Raw genomic sequence first — 19,006 nt, forward strand, 5'->3', positions numbered from 1 at the left:
TGAAAACCACCATTTCTAGCTGTAGGGAGAATGATAAGCAGGAAGAGGTCTGCAAAACTCAGGCAACAGCTATTACCTCTATTTTGGGTTAATTTTTTTCCTTTTTCAGAAGAAAAACATGCATTTGGAAGCCAATGGCTTGGTTTAGAGAATGGAGATGTGGAGTCATTTATATTCACACTGAAGCTTTTAACAGTCGGCTTTTTTTTTTTTTCCCCTCCTTCCTCCAGAGCTACAGTGTTATATTATCATTGTCAACTTCTCCTTATCAAAGTTGAGGCAAACTTTCCGGGACTGTCTTTAAAAATGTCATAGGTCAGGTTCCCACAGAAAAGAAGTAGCTTGCAAAAAAAAAGCACCTACATTAAATACTAAAGCTGACCTGATCCCTGTGCAGTGATGTTGACCTGCAGGAATGCCTGAAGATTTGGCAGGGAATCACCGATTTTAATACATTCTCTATTTTTCCTTTTACACCACCATGTATGAGTCTCCTTTAATTACGCCCGGGAAGCATGTGGGGATGCCAAACGACACGGGCTCCTCATTGCCCTTTAGCAACCATGACGACAGCTTGCTCCCTTCTGAAAGAGCCAGGCAAAGAGTGGGAAGGAAAGACGAGTACCTGCAGCCGGCTGGAGGGGTAAGAGACTTGCCCAGGGTTAAACAAAAAGGCAGAGGCAGAGGTGGGATGTAGCTCTGGTCCTCCAGTGCCTCAGCCCTACATAGTACTGTTATAGCCACCCTTGCACCCATCGTGTCTGGGGTTTAGCTGTTTGGACTTGTTCCACCTCTGAAGTGATGTCATTTAAACATGTTTTACTCTCTGTGTTTGCTTCAGGCTGGGGAACGACTGGTTTTTGCCTTATCTGGGGGAATTAAAAAAAAAAACTGAGAGGGAAACCTTTAGTTGTTGTGACTGCCAAAGCAGGAAAAGACCAGGATTTTTTCAAGCCTTGCAAGCGGCTGGGTGCTGCAAATGAACACACTCAAAGCTGATGAGAACACGGGTTCTTGTCCTGCTGCTGGCCTTATGCCGGCAGCTGCCTTCCGTCCCCCTACAGCTCGACCCTGGCAGAACCAAAGCCCCAGTGAAACCCTGGCGTGGGAGCCCCACGGCTGCAGTGCCCTGTCTGTCCCTCCCAGCCCCCGTGGCTCCAGCCCAAACTCTTTATTTTATTTTTCACATCAAAAAATCTTACAGAAACAGCTGGAGATATATTTTTTTTCTTGTCTGCAGAGGAGGGCAGAGGAGTGACGGGGACCAGGGGGAAGGGTTTCTGAGGTTGGGTTTTTTTTTCTTTTTGCAACACTAGTCATTCAGGGGAGTGTCTTGCGTTATTAATGCTGAGTGGCTCCGGTGCTGTGGTTTAAGGTCGTTAGTCATCCGCTGCTACTGCAGAAGCCACGGGAGCGTTGAGCCAGAGCTGTTCATGCAACCCTCACGGTCCTCCCAGGCCAGCAGGTTGGGAAGAGCCGCAAATGGGGCAGTGGGGGCACGGGGGGGGTGTGGAGAGTTGCCTGGGTCCACGGGGGCATCCTCCCAGCCCAGTCACAGGGTGCCCACATGCATGGGACTCACTGGGTTGTGGTGGGTGGCTGCACAGCCACCCCAAATGGCCTGAGAGGGGCTGAGGGGTGTGCGAAGGGCAGGGGCCAGGAGAGCACCGGTGATGCGCGAGTGTGGGATCCTCTGTGCACCCCGTGAAAGGGCAGAGGTGTGCGTCCCCACCTGGGAAGTAGACCCTGCGTTACATATAGCTACATAGGCGTGCGAGTCTCCTTTCACCTCAAGCTGCTAATGAGACAAGGATGCAGGATGCTCCCTGAACATTAAGGGAATACAGGTCCACGTGCGCCCTTCCCACCTGATTTCTTCCTTTTCTTCCTTCCTTAGGATGAAGGGGTCTAAGCAAACAGTCCTTAATTTATTCTGCATCCTCTGGCTCCCAATTCTGCTGAAGGCTGCCTCTTCCTCCCCTCTCCCCCATGGAAACAACCCACCACCCCTTTCACTCCCCTCTGGGCTGTACAAAGGACACACCTGTGTCGGTATGTATTCAGGTTTTGTTTGCCTGCTGGACTAGTTCATTTGTTACTCCACCGGTGAGCTGAGAATTGCTATGCACATCATAAATCACTCCTTTATCTATTTCAACAGCTGTACAGCAAAATACTCGTAGTCTTTAGTGAAATAATCACTGAAGATTTTGCAAGACCAGCATGGGGTCTGCAGTTATTTTATGATTTTGTTTTTGAGTGGCTGATTCCCAAAGTTCATGTTTTTGCTCTGCAGGGAATGGCACCTGAAAAGCTGGCTTTGACGTCTGTAGGTCTGGGACCTGGAAACAAGGTGTTATGGGGTCCTAGTATTTGATATGGTTCACAATGCATGTTGCTTAACTGCTGGAAGGCACAGTTTCCCTCAGGCTCACCCAGGGTCTCCTCATCGATTTCATTGCCTGGGAAACCATTCTTAAGAATAGTTGGTCCATATTTGGGCCAGAGAGCTTTGTGGTCTGGATGGTCATCTCTGGATGGCCAAGTTGCAAGGGCTGTTTTCTCCCATATCCTTTCCTTTTCGTGAGCGCACGTGTCTGCACCACCTGTACTAAAGTGGGGCGAGCGTGTTTTGGCAGCTCCTCTCTCGTGTGACTTTGGTGATCTCCACAGCAGCTTTTGCTGGGGGTATCCTGGAGCCTCAGCTGACTGTTTTCCAAAGCAAGACCAGTAACATCAAAGTCAACGTGAACTGTGGGTATCTCTGCACCAGAAATGCCCTTGGCGTGAGACTCTATACACCTAGAGAGATGCGGCAGCTTATATTTTTTATGTGAGCAAATGTTAAATGATGGATATGTCTTATGCATTGTGATAAAACGTTTTATTTTGTCTTCTTTTAGCTTTTCAAGGCACTTTTGTACCATAAAAATAAACTCTGTCATGGTTCGCCATCCTTCAGAAGGTAGTACTTCCTTTCAACCCCAAATTTTTTTCACTGTGGCTCAAGGAACACAATTAGAAATAAGCTTGATAAAAACAGGTTTTGCCTCACTTCTGAGCCATCCAGAGTGCCCCTGCAGATTTTGGCACTGGCGAGGCAGGGTGAACTGAAAGTGGAGCAAAGTCGGGGCAGTGAGGCTTGCGCAGCTCCTGCCAGGGTTCAGCCACCAGCCGGAAAATGAGAGCGAGTGGTGAAAAGCGGAAATGTCTGTCAGGGACCGGACTTGTTTGGGCCAGCAGCCACACAAACAGTGACCAAGCAGCTGCCAGAGCAAAAGGGAAGTGGTGGGTTTGAATGGTGAGATCTTTAGGTAGCTATGGTTTTGATGGCACAGGAAAGGCAGCGAGCGTACTCGCCTAAAGGATGTTTACACTGGTGTTTTTTAAATGTCAGGTGTGAGCGTTGTCTGCCCTTTCCCTCCTATTGACCTAGCAAGGCTCTAAATTCCTTAAGTGACTGCAGATTGCGTTGAAGTTGCCTTGCACAAGATAAGTTGTGCTTTTTTTTTTTCCCTCCCAAATGGAGGAAAGCTGTGCCAGCCCCATTGCTGGGACCACTGAGCATCTCCCCAGCATGTTTGTTCAGTGGGGAGATCCCAGAAAGCCAGTCTCCCATATCAACTGCTCTCTCTGAGGTGTTCCTTCAGCTAAAAGCATCCATGTGCACTCGACACAGGACCAAAACAGGCTGGCCACACCTCTGTAAACTGCAAGCAAAAAATGAAGCATAGCATTAAGACTGCACGGGGAGGAAGATTGTGATTTCCTTTCAACAGCTCGACCTCAGACCCTGCTAGCTCAGTTTGCCATCCGAGAGAACCATGAGAACTTCCTCTGTACCTTCTTGGCTTTATAGCTCGAGACAGCATTTTTAACATGCGAGGTGCCTGCTGCCCAATGTATAGGAGATGTTCTTGAAGAGATGGACTTTTTCATGCAAGTTAAATGTGTGGTCAGGTGTCTAATCTTTCGGAGTTATTTGCCTCTCTGTTCTGAGGGAAATGAGGTGGCTGCACACTGAATAGCCATTTCTGATCACTCCTCTGTGTGTACCACCTGCATGACTGAGATTGCTACGTTAGGAGCCAAAGCTGGTCAGAAAATGGATGCTTCTTCAGTAACAAAAGCAAGAAAATGTTTTCCATTAAGCCTTTCCACTGAAAGTATCACACTTCTTGAAGAAATATGTAAAAATTATATGACAGGAGAATAAAATGCAGCTCTGGTACCTCTGTTGAATGTGATATAACTTAGTTGCTTCCTTCTGTTCCCTGGCACCTATATGCCAGTACAGAATCAGGCTGGAGGAGAGGAGGGTATGCATCCAGAGAGGTGCCACATCAGGCTGAAGAGTTCAGATGGCTCACAGGGGAGGGTTGGCCAAAACATTTCTGCTTTCAGATTGCTACTTTTCTAAAAAAGAAGATGACTTTTTTTACAGCAAACTTAATTGTGTTAGAAAACATTTAGATGGAAGCTCTAATCAGCCTCAGTAACTATAGAAAAAGTTACATCATTTTTGCTGCATTTGCTTGAAAAATTTGGCTGCTTCATCCAGAGAAAGTCTTTTCATAATTGACTTGGTGTAAAAATAAAGCATCCATAAAGTGTTCCCACCTAAAAAGGGATTTAATGCTACCGCCTTTTAGAATTATGGAAAACAGGGGGAAAGGACCTGAATGATATTCCTCCTGGATTATCCCAAGATCAGATGTACTATACCTAAGCAGCTCCTAACCATCTCCAACCTGCCCTTAAATAGATACATGGTCTTTCTTTGGCCCTGTCACTAGAAGAATTTTCCAAACGTCTGACAGTCTCTTTTCTCCATCAGTGTTTCCTGCCCTCCCAGGCTGGAAAAATGCCCCCCTCTTTGCATACCATGAAGTCAGCTCAGGCCCTTCTTCTGGGCCTTTTGCATGTTTTGCGTGTGTTATATTCTTCTGCTTTTTCCTTATGGTAGATAAAAGGACTTTAGTAAGTTTTCCTATATGCAAAGGCCCATGAAGCTGGTTTTCCTCATGTAAAGAAGCTGAGATTTTTGCTCTATGCACTGGTTTGGGAGCTGGATGCTAGGTCTGGTTTTTGTTTCTGGGTTTGTTACTGACTGGAAGTATGGCTTAAGGATTTTTTTCAGGACGAGACCTAGAAACCCTTTTGCTGGATGCAGCATGACATTTTCAGTGGGACATCCTGAGAACGAGACGCAGTGAATTTTTCCCTTAAAAATTAAGTATGATTGAGCCCTTGAGGTACTCAGATCTTTGACTTTCCCCATCTGTTAAATGATGAAAATACTGCCCATTCCACAGGGCAAGCAAAGTTTTCCTTAAGTTAGCGTTAAGGTACCCAAAGACAGTACAGTAACACCAGTAACTGTTGACACTGGTGTTAATGTTTCATCATACCTATGATCATGTTCTTTATTTTTCTATTATTTCTGTTTAATTTTTAAAGGTTTTATTCCACACCTCCCACCACCCTGAATTATGACAGAGCCCTTAAAGGGTCTGTGCAAATTGTCCTGTTCTCTAGCAAAGGTGACTTAATCCAGAAGTGTCTGAAGCAACCTCAGGAAAGGCAGAAGCTGCCCTGGAGGATACAGAAAGTAGGTGAGACACTGGAAGACTGGAGGGAACTCATGTATTCATCTCTCTTCAACATGGGAAAGAAAGGAAATCTGCGGAATTGCAGATCAGTCAGTTAAACATCAATTCCTAGATAAATCCTACAGTATTTAATAAAACTTTACAAAAGCACCTTTCAAAGGTAAATAGGAGTAAGATTTATCAAGGATTTATCCAGGAGAAACAGTGTCAGATCAATCTAATTTTCTTTGCTGATGGGGTAATGGCATGTAGGCACGGAAGAAGCAGTAGATGTTACAGCTGGACTTTAGTAAGGCTTGTGGCACCACCTCAGCACTAATTTAATGGCTGAAAGATATGTGACATTGATTAAGCTTCTACAGGGCAGGACAAAACTGCTGAGTGGTCTTGGTCAGAAAGTAATTATGAGTGGCTCACTCCCTAAGCGGAAGGATGTACAAAATGAGGTCGTTGTTGGACCTCTGTTTTGAACATAGTAGCATTCCATATTTTCATTAGCCAGGATAATGAAACAGTGTTCTTGCCCCCAGTAAAAATCATTTAAATATGGGTATGTTGAAGGCACTTCAGCAGGAATAGTCAGCGGCACACGTAGCAGATGAGGAACGACCGGCTGGGTAGCATCCCTAGGGAAGATCATCTGGGCTTGTAGTGGCACAATGATGGCATGCTGTCACGAAGCACACGCACGCTGCGTACGCTGAGATGTGTGAACAGAAGTCAGCTTGCAAGACATGTGAAGTAACCCGCTACCTTTCTTAGCATTGACAAAGCCTCAGAGGAATATCTGCCTTCCCTTTTGGGGCTGAGCATCAAGAATGATGCAGAGTGACAGGAGGTTTTGGAGAAAAACAAACATAAGCTATAAAGAAAGACTGAATAAATTAATTAGTCTAGAGAAGAAAAACTTGAGAAAAGACATACCCGTCCTCAAAAACATTAAAGGGGTGATCCATTCTCCAGGTTCATAACAGCTATGGCAAGAAATAACAGAAATGGATACCAGTAGGGACATTCAGGTTAGGAAGAAAAATTTCTAAGGGTAGTGCTAAGGGAGTGCTGTCATCAGTTCCTGAGAAGGCTGTAGAAGACGTCATTAGAGATCTTAACAGATCTGTGTCTACCCTGTCCCTTCGGAACAGCATAGATGCTGTAGATCAGCTGCTAGGGCAGAGGCTTGTGTGAGAGGAGTTCTTCCAGGTTGGCTTTTTGGGGGTTCTGTGCTGTGACCACGAGAAACGCTTGCAAATAGCAGGGTTTATTTATTTCCTCCCCAGCAGCAGGCTGTCCTGCTCTTTTGGCGATTAACTTTGGCTGCCCTTTTTGGAATGAGGCGATTAGTCAGGGAGCGCTCAATACAGCTGGACAGCAGCGCTTTCCATCTTCTTTGCTAGCGAGCAGAGATCCTGTGGGTCGGCAGCCGGGGAAGCAAATTTCCCCATCTTTGTGCTTGATACAATGCCATTCTCAGCAACCTTTGTGAGTCACCTCTTCCATTCACCCATGAGCACATAATTCCTAGCGTATGAAGAAGCATGTTTTTAAAACATATTTTCAGCTCTGATTACATTAAAGAACAGATATTTCTGAGCTTCCTGGCAGCGTAAAATGCCGACCTCTACCTGTGTTGATTTGTGTGATAGTCAATGTCCTCAACAGTTTGCCTCCATCTAGCTGTGCCTGAGTGCAGGGATGAAATATGCCCTGCGGAGTGGCAGCAGGACCGGTGACATTTGGAGTTCCCAATAACTCCGCACAATGGAACATGCCAAATGGAGTTGGAGGCTTTTAATAACTGTGCTCAGACAAAGTGGCTGTGCACATATTGTCTGGGGAGGCACCATGACAGAACGTATAATTTACAGCTCAATGAGTTCTGTAAAAAGGACATGCCCAATATCAATGTAGCACCGCAATGTATTTTCCTCTGAAAGGCTGGGAATCGACTTTGATTACAGTTAAACCAGTGCCAAGCCACAGCACCTCTGTTCACTTCACCAACGTTGCTCAGTTTACTCAGCAGAAAATTTGGCCTGATGGTAGGTAATATATCCCAAATTTCACCATAACATTTTTTCCTATGATTATACTTTGGATAGAAAAACCACAGGCATGTGAGTAGTACAGTAGAGATACTAAAGCAACTACTAAAATAGGAATATTTTCTACAGGGATTCATATTTTTCAGCAACTGATGGTAAAAATGTCACTTTCAAAATCACCCCAAGTCTTACTGAAAGTTTATGGCTGTAAAATGCAAATATATCTGCTGATCGCAATAAAAAGGTGTGCTTAGCATACTCACATATATATATGTGAGTGTGTGTAAATACACAGTCATATATATTTATATGTGCATTTGTAGACATGGGTAGTCTTGTATGTTTTACATTACTGATGCTTGCCTTTAGTATAAGTTTTCTTTGATAATCTTATTTATTTAGTATTGATTATCTCTTTGGTTGGTGACTGCCACAGATTGTGTGCCTCCCACTCTTGTTCATGTTAGCCCCATACAGAACTTCTGCTTATGGTTAAGGCAACCACTTTCGGTGGTTTCAGGAACTGTGTATCTGAAACAAGTTTAGTGCATTCAGAATCGTAAAATGGACAAACCTTTGTGACAAGGATGAAGTTATCCTGTTACATTAACTCCCCCTCCCACAATTCAGGATTCAGTAAATTTGTAATACCCTTTTCTGATTAGGAAAAGAAAGATATGTTAATAGCACACATACATACACAGGGGTTTTTTTTCCTATTAATTAATGCAGAAAGCATTTCCATTAGAAATGCTTGGGGTTATAGATTTTGTTAAATAGGGCTCTTTAAACTGTAATGTGGGAAACACGAGGGATACATTTGGCTGGCAGGTATGGGTACCAGAGTCTTCCACTAGATGGAAAGTGAATTTTCTGCACCAGCATAACTGCATCAGAGTCATCATTGGGTGTCTGAAAGGAACAATAATGAACGAATAGAGCTCTGAAGTTAAGGGTCTGAAGTGGCTCACGGTTATTGCATGAGAAACGGAAATGATAATTGCTATTCCAGGGCTTCCTGGGTTTGTTACAGAGCTACCATGCACTCAAAATACTGCTATATCGATATTAATATTTCAAAAATGGCTTTCGCCAGTATGCTATATGTAATTTTATGTCCAGTGACAGGTTTGGTAATAGCGTTCCATTTAGCATTTCCAAGATATTTTATGACACTTAGCAAATGTAGGGGGAAAAGGTCTTGTATATGCCAACGTATTGGAATACGGATATCTATAATTATATTCTATCACTTCAGTATCTCCATGACATATGTTAACACTGTAAATGGAATAGGAAGCAAAGTCTGAGTTAAAAGACTTGTACGCTCAGATCCCTTTCTAAATTACCTTTCAAAGCAACAAAGCCTCTGGCTGTATAAAGGAAAATAGCTACCCTAACTTTGCATATACTGTTATGTTATTTGAGCTGAGTATTTCCATGCTGGATCTTGAGGTTATAAAGGGCTGTTCTTTGAAAGTATCAGCTCAGTGCTGAGAGGCAGCAAAAGAAGGCAAAATGGGTATTGGGAAGTATTAGGAAAGGAATACATAGTGAAAAAGAAAACGTTCCTGTATTGTAACTTTGCATATCCATGGTGTGCCTGCACCTAGAACACCCACCTATCTCAGGGGAGAAAATCTTGTTTCTTATTAGCTCCCTGTGTGAATGCTTTTATTTCAAACAGGAATGTCTTGTTCCAGTTTGAACTGCAACTGGATTAGGTGAATTTGGAAACAGGTGTTTTTGCGCCAGATCAACACCATCTGCATGAGAAGTAGCAGTACTGTCTTTCGTACCTGGGCTCTGCAGACTCCTCACGTGTGGGCTTTAAGAGATGCATTGGAGCCTATGATCATCCATAAATGGAAGATGCACAGACTGTGTTTTGGGGAAACCTTCATCTTCTGTATAAACCCAGGAATGTGGTAGATGGGTTCATTTATACATATACATATTTATTTTTAAGATATCTGCTGCAGACAGATATTTGAGGCAGAGTTTTGCCACCAAGCGAGGCTCCAGCTCCTGCTCCACCAGGAGCGAGCAGGGTGACCACAGCCTGGCTGGCAGGCTTTGCAGAGAGCCGTTTGTGCCAAAGACCACTTTTTTGGGCTTACTTCCTCCTTGTGCTCCAGGGGATGTATTTAATTTATGGCTCGGAAATAGCGGTATGGCTGGACGGGCAAGAAAGATGTTCAGCATCCAGGAATGTGATTAAAGGATGGCAAAGGAGGCTGTGCCAGGTGCCAGAAATCCCATTTAACAGAGCTTTACACAGACAAATATATCTACAAATCTGAAACTTAGAGAGGCAGCTTTCACTATCCAGACACTTCTTGACATCCCTAGGTATAATTCTAATTATAGAACCTTTCAAACATGTGCGGCAGAAGTGGATTAAGTTAAATAGTCTGCTCAAACTGCCAGAGGCTTCACAGCTAAGAAATGAATTTCTCTATCTCTGATTTTATTATTGGGGTATGATTTTTTTTCTGAGCTTATTGGAAGTGTCATTTTATTATTACATACTATTTTCAAATACATGGAGAGAGAGAAGTACTTTCTGACGTGTGAGCTTTCAGATTACTGCTGCTGAACAAAATGGTTATGGTTTTCTCTTATCTCTTCAGAAATTAATAGCAGATGGGACAAACTATCGCTAAAAGAGGCAGGCATTTTATTAATACCAAAGTCTATTTTCTAAAGGCTGGTAGGCATTATAATACCAGTGGATTTCTTCCAGAGAAAACATCCTTCAGCCTGTCAAGGCATTGAAACCTATTAAAGTGCGACAGCAGAGTCAAATTCTTGAAACTTGTTTCTGAAGAAAATCATTTGCCACTATAAAAAATTTAGAGCTTTTTTTAACCTTTAATTATGAAGCCTATCTGCATTGCCTTATATATGCCCAGCTCATAATGAGAAATAAATCACATCTATATATCTACTAAATTAAAGGCAAGCAATAGTTGCTAATGACTGTCCAGATCTGGAATTGCTTTTCTACTGATGCCAGAGTGTTAAAAAGTTTATATACTTGCACACATCATAAGTAATTAAAGCAGTGAGATTTCTACAGTCAAAGACAGCAGATTTCCCCCTGTCCTTTTTAGCTAACTAATTATTTTCCATTTTCAGCCAGCAGAATTAAGACTCATTAAAGGCTAGGATAACTGGTTAGCATTTCTAATGATATTTGGTGTGCAGGGAGATTTCTGTTGATTTCATTAGAGGGTAGTGGCTTCTATGCTGCAGCCAACAGTGAATTCTTCTTCTGCCACTAAATCCAGAGGATGATCATATATATGATTAAAAAGAGAGCAGGTTTGTAGTAGGAGCAAGGATAGTCTGAGTCAACTTTAATTTATAGATACTAACCTCTTGAGATTTTACCGATAGCCCAACACAGATGATAGGTTCTCCTAGAGGATAAATCTGAATTACTGGGGGGAGCATGTTTTTATCCAAAAAACCAGGAAGCCTGGGTGAGTTGGACTCCCTGGGCTACAGTAAGACCCCTCAGACCTTCCTCCTCCCTCCTGCCAGGGTTCAACCGTTTTCCTGAGTAATATAAAATCTCCAGCCCAACAGCTGCTTCTGATTACATCAGTCTAAACACAAGACTTTGGGGCCAGCGGAGCCCGAACATAAGCGGGTGTCCCCTGGGCATGGCCCATGGCAGGGAAATAAGAGGTGCCAGTAGACCATGCGGAGTAAAGAGAGGTGGACCAAGGGGCACCTGATTAAAACGCAGGTAGATCAGAGAGCAGATCAGCTGATGGCACATGGTGGTGGCATGTGTTTCCAGGTAGGACCTTTCCTACCAGAGGGCAGAAAACCTCCCCAAATTTGGGCCCAGAGACTTCAGCCGTGGTGCCTGAGGCTGAGGATGCCCTAACCTGGAACCGCAGACCCCTTTGAAAAATCAGTCAAGACTTTCTTTACTGGTTTGTCCTGTGAAGTGTAGCATTTCATCTGGAATAAGTGCATTTGCAGGGGAGCATTTGAATAACTAAGGTGTGGTCTGTGGGTGCCTGAGGTGGGGAGGGTATAACAGCATGACCTGAAGCATCCTCTCTGTGATAGTAAAGAATAGTTTATGAGGCTAAACATTTTGAAATTCAGCTCTGTAGGTTTTTCCTAAGTAGTCAAGCTATTATTATTGTTATTTATATTCATATAGCATCTAGTAGCCCAAGGTACTGCATTAAGTACTGCACAAACTAAGTGATGGCTCTGTTAATTCTTATGCGAAGCAAATCTCCCTTTGGGCCTGGTTCGATAGACACCAAAGTGTCTAACTGACTTAATCAACATGAAAAATTTCCATTTAATTGCTGGGAGAATGCTCCTTGAGTAGGGTTACCTGCATGATTGTGTATGTGATTAAGAATTCTTCTTTCTATTTGGCAGAGCTGAACCAAAAATAGCTATTTTTTTTCCCGCCTCTGTAGTCTTTGACAAACATGAGAAACTCACATCTTCAGTGGAGACTGTCTTCCTGTATGACAGAGGAAATGCAAACAGCAAGAGTATTTTTATCCTCAGACCAACTTTTTGGATTTTGAGCACTTGGACTGTTTGACCATAAGCCTCTTTCTCTGCACTGACTCTACTGGAGGCGAGAAGACCTCGTTGTGATAACGAAAATGAGACCCATGGGAGCAACATCTGAGTCAGAAGGAGAGGAGCCTCTTTGCACCCCCACCCTGAGACGAATCATTAGGCAGGTTGCTGAGCCTGTGCTTGGGGTGAATAACTCTATTTCAGTGTCAAAGCGGTGCCCTGAGGTGCGGCAAGGCTGAGTGCTGCAGCCAGCAGCAAGCTCTTTCCTTGTCTGCTGGGGAAGGTGTGGGGCTGCGTCGTAAGCTGGTTTCTCCTGTTGCAAGAGGGTCGGCTTGTTGCATTGATGTTTTTACCAGGCCAGCTTTTACACTGAAATAAAATCTCTCCTTGCAGCAATGGAGCCAACATTTTGGCACCCGAGCATGCTGTAGCTGAGAGCAGAGACATTGTGGAGGTTGATTTCTGCTTGCAGCTGTCGCAGACCCACCATGACACATTAAGCATGAGCTGCGGTGCGGGGGGAGGCGGGCACCGTCCCACTCCCACCAGCAGCAGCTTGCAAGCTTCGTTGCAGCAGTGCATGTCACCCTCTGGTCCCACGGGGGTTGAGGGGGTGCTGGCAGCAGGAGGCAGACTTCTAGAAAGCTGGACCAAGCTGGAGCCCTCAGTTCCCATGATGCTTGGCGGAAATGCCCAGCAAGTGGGGCAGGTGGAAGATGCAGTTGCTGGGTGGGGGGGGGCATGAAGGTTGCTGGGAACCAGGAGAGAATGATTCTGTCCTCTCTGCAAAGTGTGCTGAAGGTGCAGGTGGCTGGGTTACGCAGCACAGGCAAAATGAGCATCATTTCTCTCTGCTGCAGTGGTGACACTGTCAGTTCACTGGCATGATGGGTTACTGAGCCTCAGGGACATGACATTCCAGATCCCTTCAGTTTTCACCTGTGTCTGAGCTCACGCCTGTGCTCACAATGGGAGCTTTTCCCCCTCTTTGCACCCAGGCTTGCAATTTTGCAGTCCAATCAGGCTGTATGTACTACTCATCAAGCCGCGTTGACGTCTGCTCCATCACTGTTGCCCACTTGCCCCTGTGCTCAGGTCTTCTTCAGCCTGTGTTTTGGGGACTGCCTGCTCTCCCAGCTCCCCTGCCTGCTGAAGCATTTTCCTCTGCTAACATTGCTAACTTTGGTGTCTCCAGAGTTTCCTTCACTCCTCCTTATCTTCACCCCTCAAAGACTCCTGGACCCGTGTCTGCTAAACGCTGGCACATCCTCATTTGTAGGTTGCTCAAGCTCCTGGTGCAAAAGAATGAGGGGTAAAACAACAAAAGCTGTCTCCTTTAGCAAATACCAAAGGACTAGCTCCTTCCCATCTTTCTGGACTTCTAGACAGCAAGATTGTTAGATGAAGGCCTGACCTTGTAAAAGAAGAAAAGAAGGCACAGAAAGAATATGTGGGTTTGTGGTTAAGGCATCATTTTGGTAATTTAGTTTTTCTGAGCCTCCATCTTCATGAACAAAACAGACATAGAAGGCAGAGGAAGGGTAGTTTTGGTTGTCTGTAGTTTGCTCATGTGTGTTAATAATATGGCCTTGTAAGATCCAAGTTATGCAATGCCTTTCAGGTGTGATTCCAGCATGTTTCAAGGATCTGCACCACCATCTCAGTGCTAAGCAATGGAGTAGGTCCAGTGTGGCTATGCCCACACTACCGTTGCAAATAAGCCAGGGTCTGTTTTCGGTCTCTCGGCCAGTGCAGGGCATGGCTTGCACCCAAACAGCCGAAGTCTCTTGCACCCCTCAGCTGCTCCCTGCCTCGACTGAATGTCCTCATCCAAATGTGCTCTGGGGGCTGGTCTCTAGCACAAGCAGAAGCATTGCCTGGGGCATGGCACAGGATAAGGCAGTGCTAACGCACCTGCTAGTGGTTAAACTGGGACCAGATGGCCCTGAGCTGTTCTTCAAGCCCAAGTCCAGAGCATGCTTACCCTCCAGCTTAGATGTCCCCTTTGGTTTTAGTTTGGGTCTTTATTATTTTAATTTTTATTTTTCTTTATGAGCTATTGTGTTTTGATTAACTGTTAATTCCTTGGGCTAGCCTGTGGCTATTTTGGTGGGGGGAAGGAGGGGGTTTAGAAGGAAGAAGGAATTACCTACCTCAGGGTTTTTTCTGGGTTGTATCTGTCTCCATTTATTCTCCTATTCTTTCAGGCTGTCTCGAGGTAATGGCTGTTAGCACGGTTTATAAATCATTCTACAGAGGTCTTTGAGTAAGCATTTTATTTAATAAGTATGGAGAAGTGGGCTTTTATTCCTGCAAAAGAGGTGGCTAAGTTCACTGTTATTTCCATTAGATTACTGTATTTGGGGTAGAAGAAGTAATAGAAGACTCAAAGATATTGGTCTTACAGCAAGTTCCAACTGTATTACCTCCTCTTTGACTTGCTACTTGATCCATAGGAGCATTGAAGTTATTTATGTTGAAAAACAGCACTTCGATTTAATAGGACGTAGGCCAGGTACTCGGAAGGAATTTAAAAGCTCACTTTGAAGAGTTGTGCCAGTCTGAAAACCTGAACATTAATGCTCTTGAGCTCTGGAAAAAAAGGTGGATCTGTACCCACGTCCAAATGCTGCAGCTCACCTCCATTTCTAGACTGTGTCACAGCAAGTCCTGAGAGCTGAGAGTTCTTGCAGCAGAGAGTAAACACAGTTCTGCTACAGGGATTTCAGTGAGAAATCTTTATTCAGGCTGCTGGAAACTGGCATCCTGGCTCCTTGTCTCCTGGCTGCCTGGGATACCCGCCCCTGTTACATGGGCTCTGAGCCCAGGCAGGGACCTCACTCTGGCTGCCAGGTCTGACTACGTTGGTCAGACTTTGCATCAACAAATGTGACTTTATAAAACAGTGAAATCACTGCAGAAACAGAGAGCACAATGCTGGCCTACAGCAATTTGAAATCAGCTTGAAATGAACCACTTAAGGTCATATGTGGATTTTGAATGATTGTTATGTGGGGATCACATTGAACCTACTTCATCCCAAAAACATCAGAAAAAGGACATTTTGGCTTTAGCAAATGCATAGCTGGGCAGCAGCCCCGTGAGTGCCAAGCACTGCTGGGCTTCAGAGGAAAGTCTGTGAAGAAATGATGTCATGGATGCTTTGTGGTGGCCAGCACATACGTCTGCTTTGTGATGACATGTTTTCTGCAGGAAGTCACACCCATCTGTTTTTGAGTTTTGGTAGCTCTCTGTGTGGCTTGTGTGGAGAGGTATGAAGTCCTATCAAGTACAGACCTGTGCCTTTTTTCCTGTGAGGAATAACGAGAGCGCAGGTAGCCGAGCAGGCAGTTGTTGTAACAGTGGTTGTCCCCCAGGCGCCTTGCTTTTCATCCTTGGAATACTGGAAATTAATTTTTTCGGGGGCAACATCCAGTGTTGTAAAAGTCAGGCTGTTCTGTGTGCTCCTCTGGCATTGGCATCCTCTCTGTGATAACTTACATGTTCTGAATAGAGACAGAAATTCACAGATATATATTCCCCTTGAACACTCATCTGCCATGGAGCATCTCAAGAAATGAAATGCCCAACCATGCCTGAAATACGTCTGTGGCGCAGGGTGCTTCATCACACTTCGCAGACAACCGCATTCAGTCTTTTTGTTTGTTTATTTGCAGGATGCGTGCTTGTGGTGTCTGTAATTGAACAGCTTGCACAGTGGCACAACAGTACAGTAAAGGCAGCCATGGAGAGACTGTGCGACTATATACCTGGTAAGTACCAAATAATGTGCCATATGTTTTGATGGTACTGCTGTATTTCTGTTAATTAAAAATTCACATGTGGAGTTTGAAAAAGCTTTATCCACTTCTCATGCAGCATCTCAAATGAATGTAGCTGAAAAGTAGCAAGGTGCTATCTGCAGGGAAGTCAGCGGCATGGCTTACTTGGCTTCAGAGCTGGGATTTTGTCCCAAAGTTAGAGTGAATGGGGTTTTATGAAGCCCACATGTGTGTGAGCACCAACACATGCAGATGCCTTCCCTCCCTTTTTCTCCACTTTGTCTCTTTGATAGCAGCTTAAAAATAGATTGACTGTATGCCCAACCACTCCTTTTTCTTGTTGATAAGGGTCTTTATAGCAACTGTGGAGATTAAAATGTTTTCAGAAGGTATAGGAAGCTGCTATTGTAAAATCTCAAAAATGGGCTGAGGTTGACAGGTGTAAGATGTGAACATTTGGCCTGCACAGAAAAGCTATTAAAATGTAACTGATGATACAGATTTCAAAAGCAATAGCTGTTCCATATGAATATATGTAGACTCCCCTCTTTCTGCCCCTTATTTTATTTGCCTGAAGGACCTTACCTGTCCTAATGCACATTCCTACATAGAGGAGAATTTGACTGATAGAATAGCTTTGTGCCTCACAGACCAATCCTATAACTATTTAAATAACTAGATTTCACATTCATGATATCTTTTTAACATTACAAATGTAAAAATATGGCTTAGGATTCTTCATTAAGAAGTCATTTATATAGGACTTCAAGAATTGTATCTCTGAGAAACCATCTTGCTCTGTAGTCCCTAGTTTCACAGAAGATGCATGTAGAATATTAATTCCCCCCTTTCCAAGAGAGGATTTCCTGATGCAGGATGGGGCGGGGAGGTAATTGCTGGGATTCATTCATTGACAGAATGACGCTTATCTGATTTCTATTCCTTAAGTCCTATCCTTAGTGTTTTAAATTACAGGCACATAACCATGAAGTTACAATTAATAGTGCTGATCCTGCCGTTAAAATACAATTTTCTTTAAAATATTACATGCTAGCTCTATGTTCATGATTCACTCAGTGGACCTTGTTCCACTGACATGTCAAGATATTTCTTTTCAGCTGCAATTCTTTACACACATAAAATCCTATTATCCCTTTAGTCAAATCTGTACAATCCAGTTACCTTCTATGAGATGCATGGATACACCCAATAGAAAAAAACTGACCCTGAACTTGAAAGGAGTGAAAAATCCTATGGATTGTGTGGAAGCTACAGTGTAACCCGATTTATTCCCTCCCAGGAGGTGAATGCTGCAGCCCAGCAGGAATCAACAGCTTCCTCTTGCTGCTTGAAACAATAGAAAAGCTCTGGCTGCTCATGAGGAGAAAACCTACTAAAGCAGGCCATGCCATTTCACCTGGAGGAACAACTTCATTATTATACGGATGCCTACAATTGATTGCAAGAATAACAGCAACAAATTAATGGCAATGGGGCTTTTCCTAGGGCCAAAAAGGGAATAAGAACTCGTGGTTTTTTAAGGGCCTCCTATAATTTCCATTACAATTAAGCTGGGGTTAGATCAAGCCTTCAGTGAAGTTATACAATGTTCAAGAACAAAAAATGTCTAGAGAAAAAGAGAGAAAAGTTCAGTACCCGTCAATCCCCCTCGATCCCATAGGCTGTGTAGGAAACATCATTGCATTCTTATTTATATGGAAATATTTGCAATGTGTGTGATTCGAGTGACATGGCCAATAAACCTATGACAGTAAGAACAGTAACGCCATGAGCAAAGGAGCATCTTCAGTAGATAGAAAAGCCAAGTCTGGGGGAATGGGCAGCATTTACAGCGTAAGAGATGTTGTTAGCAAGAATGTATGTTTACCTGGATACTGGCTGTCTGCCTGATGAAACAGAGCTGTCTGATACTCGAAATGTGCTTTGAGACCGTCTGCCTCCGGCGTTGCCTCTGAGTCATGTTCTGCTTCTGTGTTGGCCACTGCTGTGTAAACACCTTATAGCTCAAGTGGAAAAGGCAACATGATTAATACCATCTTTCTTGTAAATATTTATCCTCTGGGATTAAGCCAGAATTTGTGTTTCTAGGACTATGAAGCTATAGAGGAAAACCTTACGGATTTTTATCACGTAAGAACAGGGCAGTTTAGGGGATCTCTTTTACCTGGAGCATGGCAAAACCAAGTATATTCTAAATGTTCTCTAAATTTTCCAGCATATAGTTTGGTTTAACCTCTTCTCTAGCCCCTGAACACTCAAAGTTATTAATAATTTTCTCCCTCTCTCTCTTCCTCTCCTTTCTGACCTACTCAGCTTCTCCTAAGAGAGCTTTCTCTCTGCAATATCCTCTCCTTGTGTGTGTTAGCTGAGCTGGAGGTTTGTGAACGCAGGTTGGCTTGGAGGGCAAGTCCTGTAAACACTGCCCGTGGCTTGGGTCTGTTTTGCTGGAAGCCAAAGCCTGAACAGCATCTGTATCTTCCAAGAGGACTCTATGTGCTCAATGATAATTTTACATTATTGCTGCTCTTTTTATCACCCATCATTTGTTATGCCACGGGGTAATTACATGTCAAGCTTCCTGTATGCATAAGGAAACCAGCGACTAGAAATAAGTGTGACCAGCAGACCCCCTAACATCAGCTCCCCAGAGCTGATGGCCAGCCAACCTCTCCCCTCCCCTCAGCCACCAATATAGGTTTCAGCAGTCAGGTGGCTCTTCCAGGGCCAGAAAAGTTACAGAAACCAGCTGATTTGGGAAACTCATAAGGAGACCATCACCTGCAATGCACCAGGGAGGAGTTGGGGAAGCCAGCCACCTTCTTCTGCAGGCTACTATAGGAAGCCATGTGCCTCACGGGCAAGCCTCATTGGAGGGTGTTTTAATCAAAGATGATACCAAATGCAGGGTTATTGATGTCTGCGATGTCTTTCCTTTTAGGTGAACAAGAATAAAATCTAATTCTAGCCAGGAGACCAATTT

General features: G+C 44.0%; 1 protein-coding gene across 1 annotated transcript in view; it reads left to right on the plus strand.

Annotated features, from left to right (window-relative positions):
* Positions 1–486: 486 nt before the first annotated feature.
* The window catches only part of AOAH (acyloxyacyl hydrolase), an 86,072-nt gene continuing 67,552 nt past the window's right edge, over positions 487–19,006 (plus strand). The window contains exons 1-3 of the mRNA XM_075083583.1: positions 487–643; positions 1,898–2,052; positions 15,901–15,996. Of these exons, the coding sequence (XP_074939684.1) occupies positions 516–643; positions 1,898–2,052; positions 15,901–15,996 (379 nt within the window). The 5' untranslated portion in view covers positions 487–515. The remainder of the gene's footprint in view (positions 644–1,897; positions 2,053–15,900; positions 15,997–19,006) is intronic.

Source organism: Phalacrocorax aristotelis, chromosome 2, assembly GCF_949628215.1.
Source record: "Phalacrocorax aristotelis chromosome 2, bGulAri2.1, whole genome shotgun sequence".
Taxonomy (NCBI): Eukaryota; Metazoa; Chordata; class Aves; order Suliformes; family Phalacrocoracidae; genus Phalacrocorax; species Phalacrocorax aristotelis.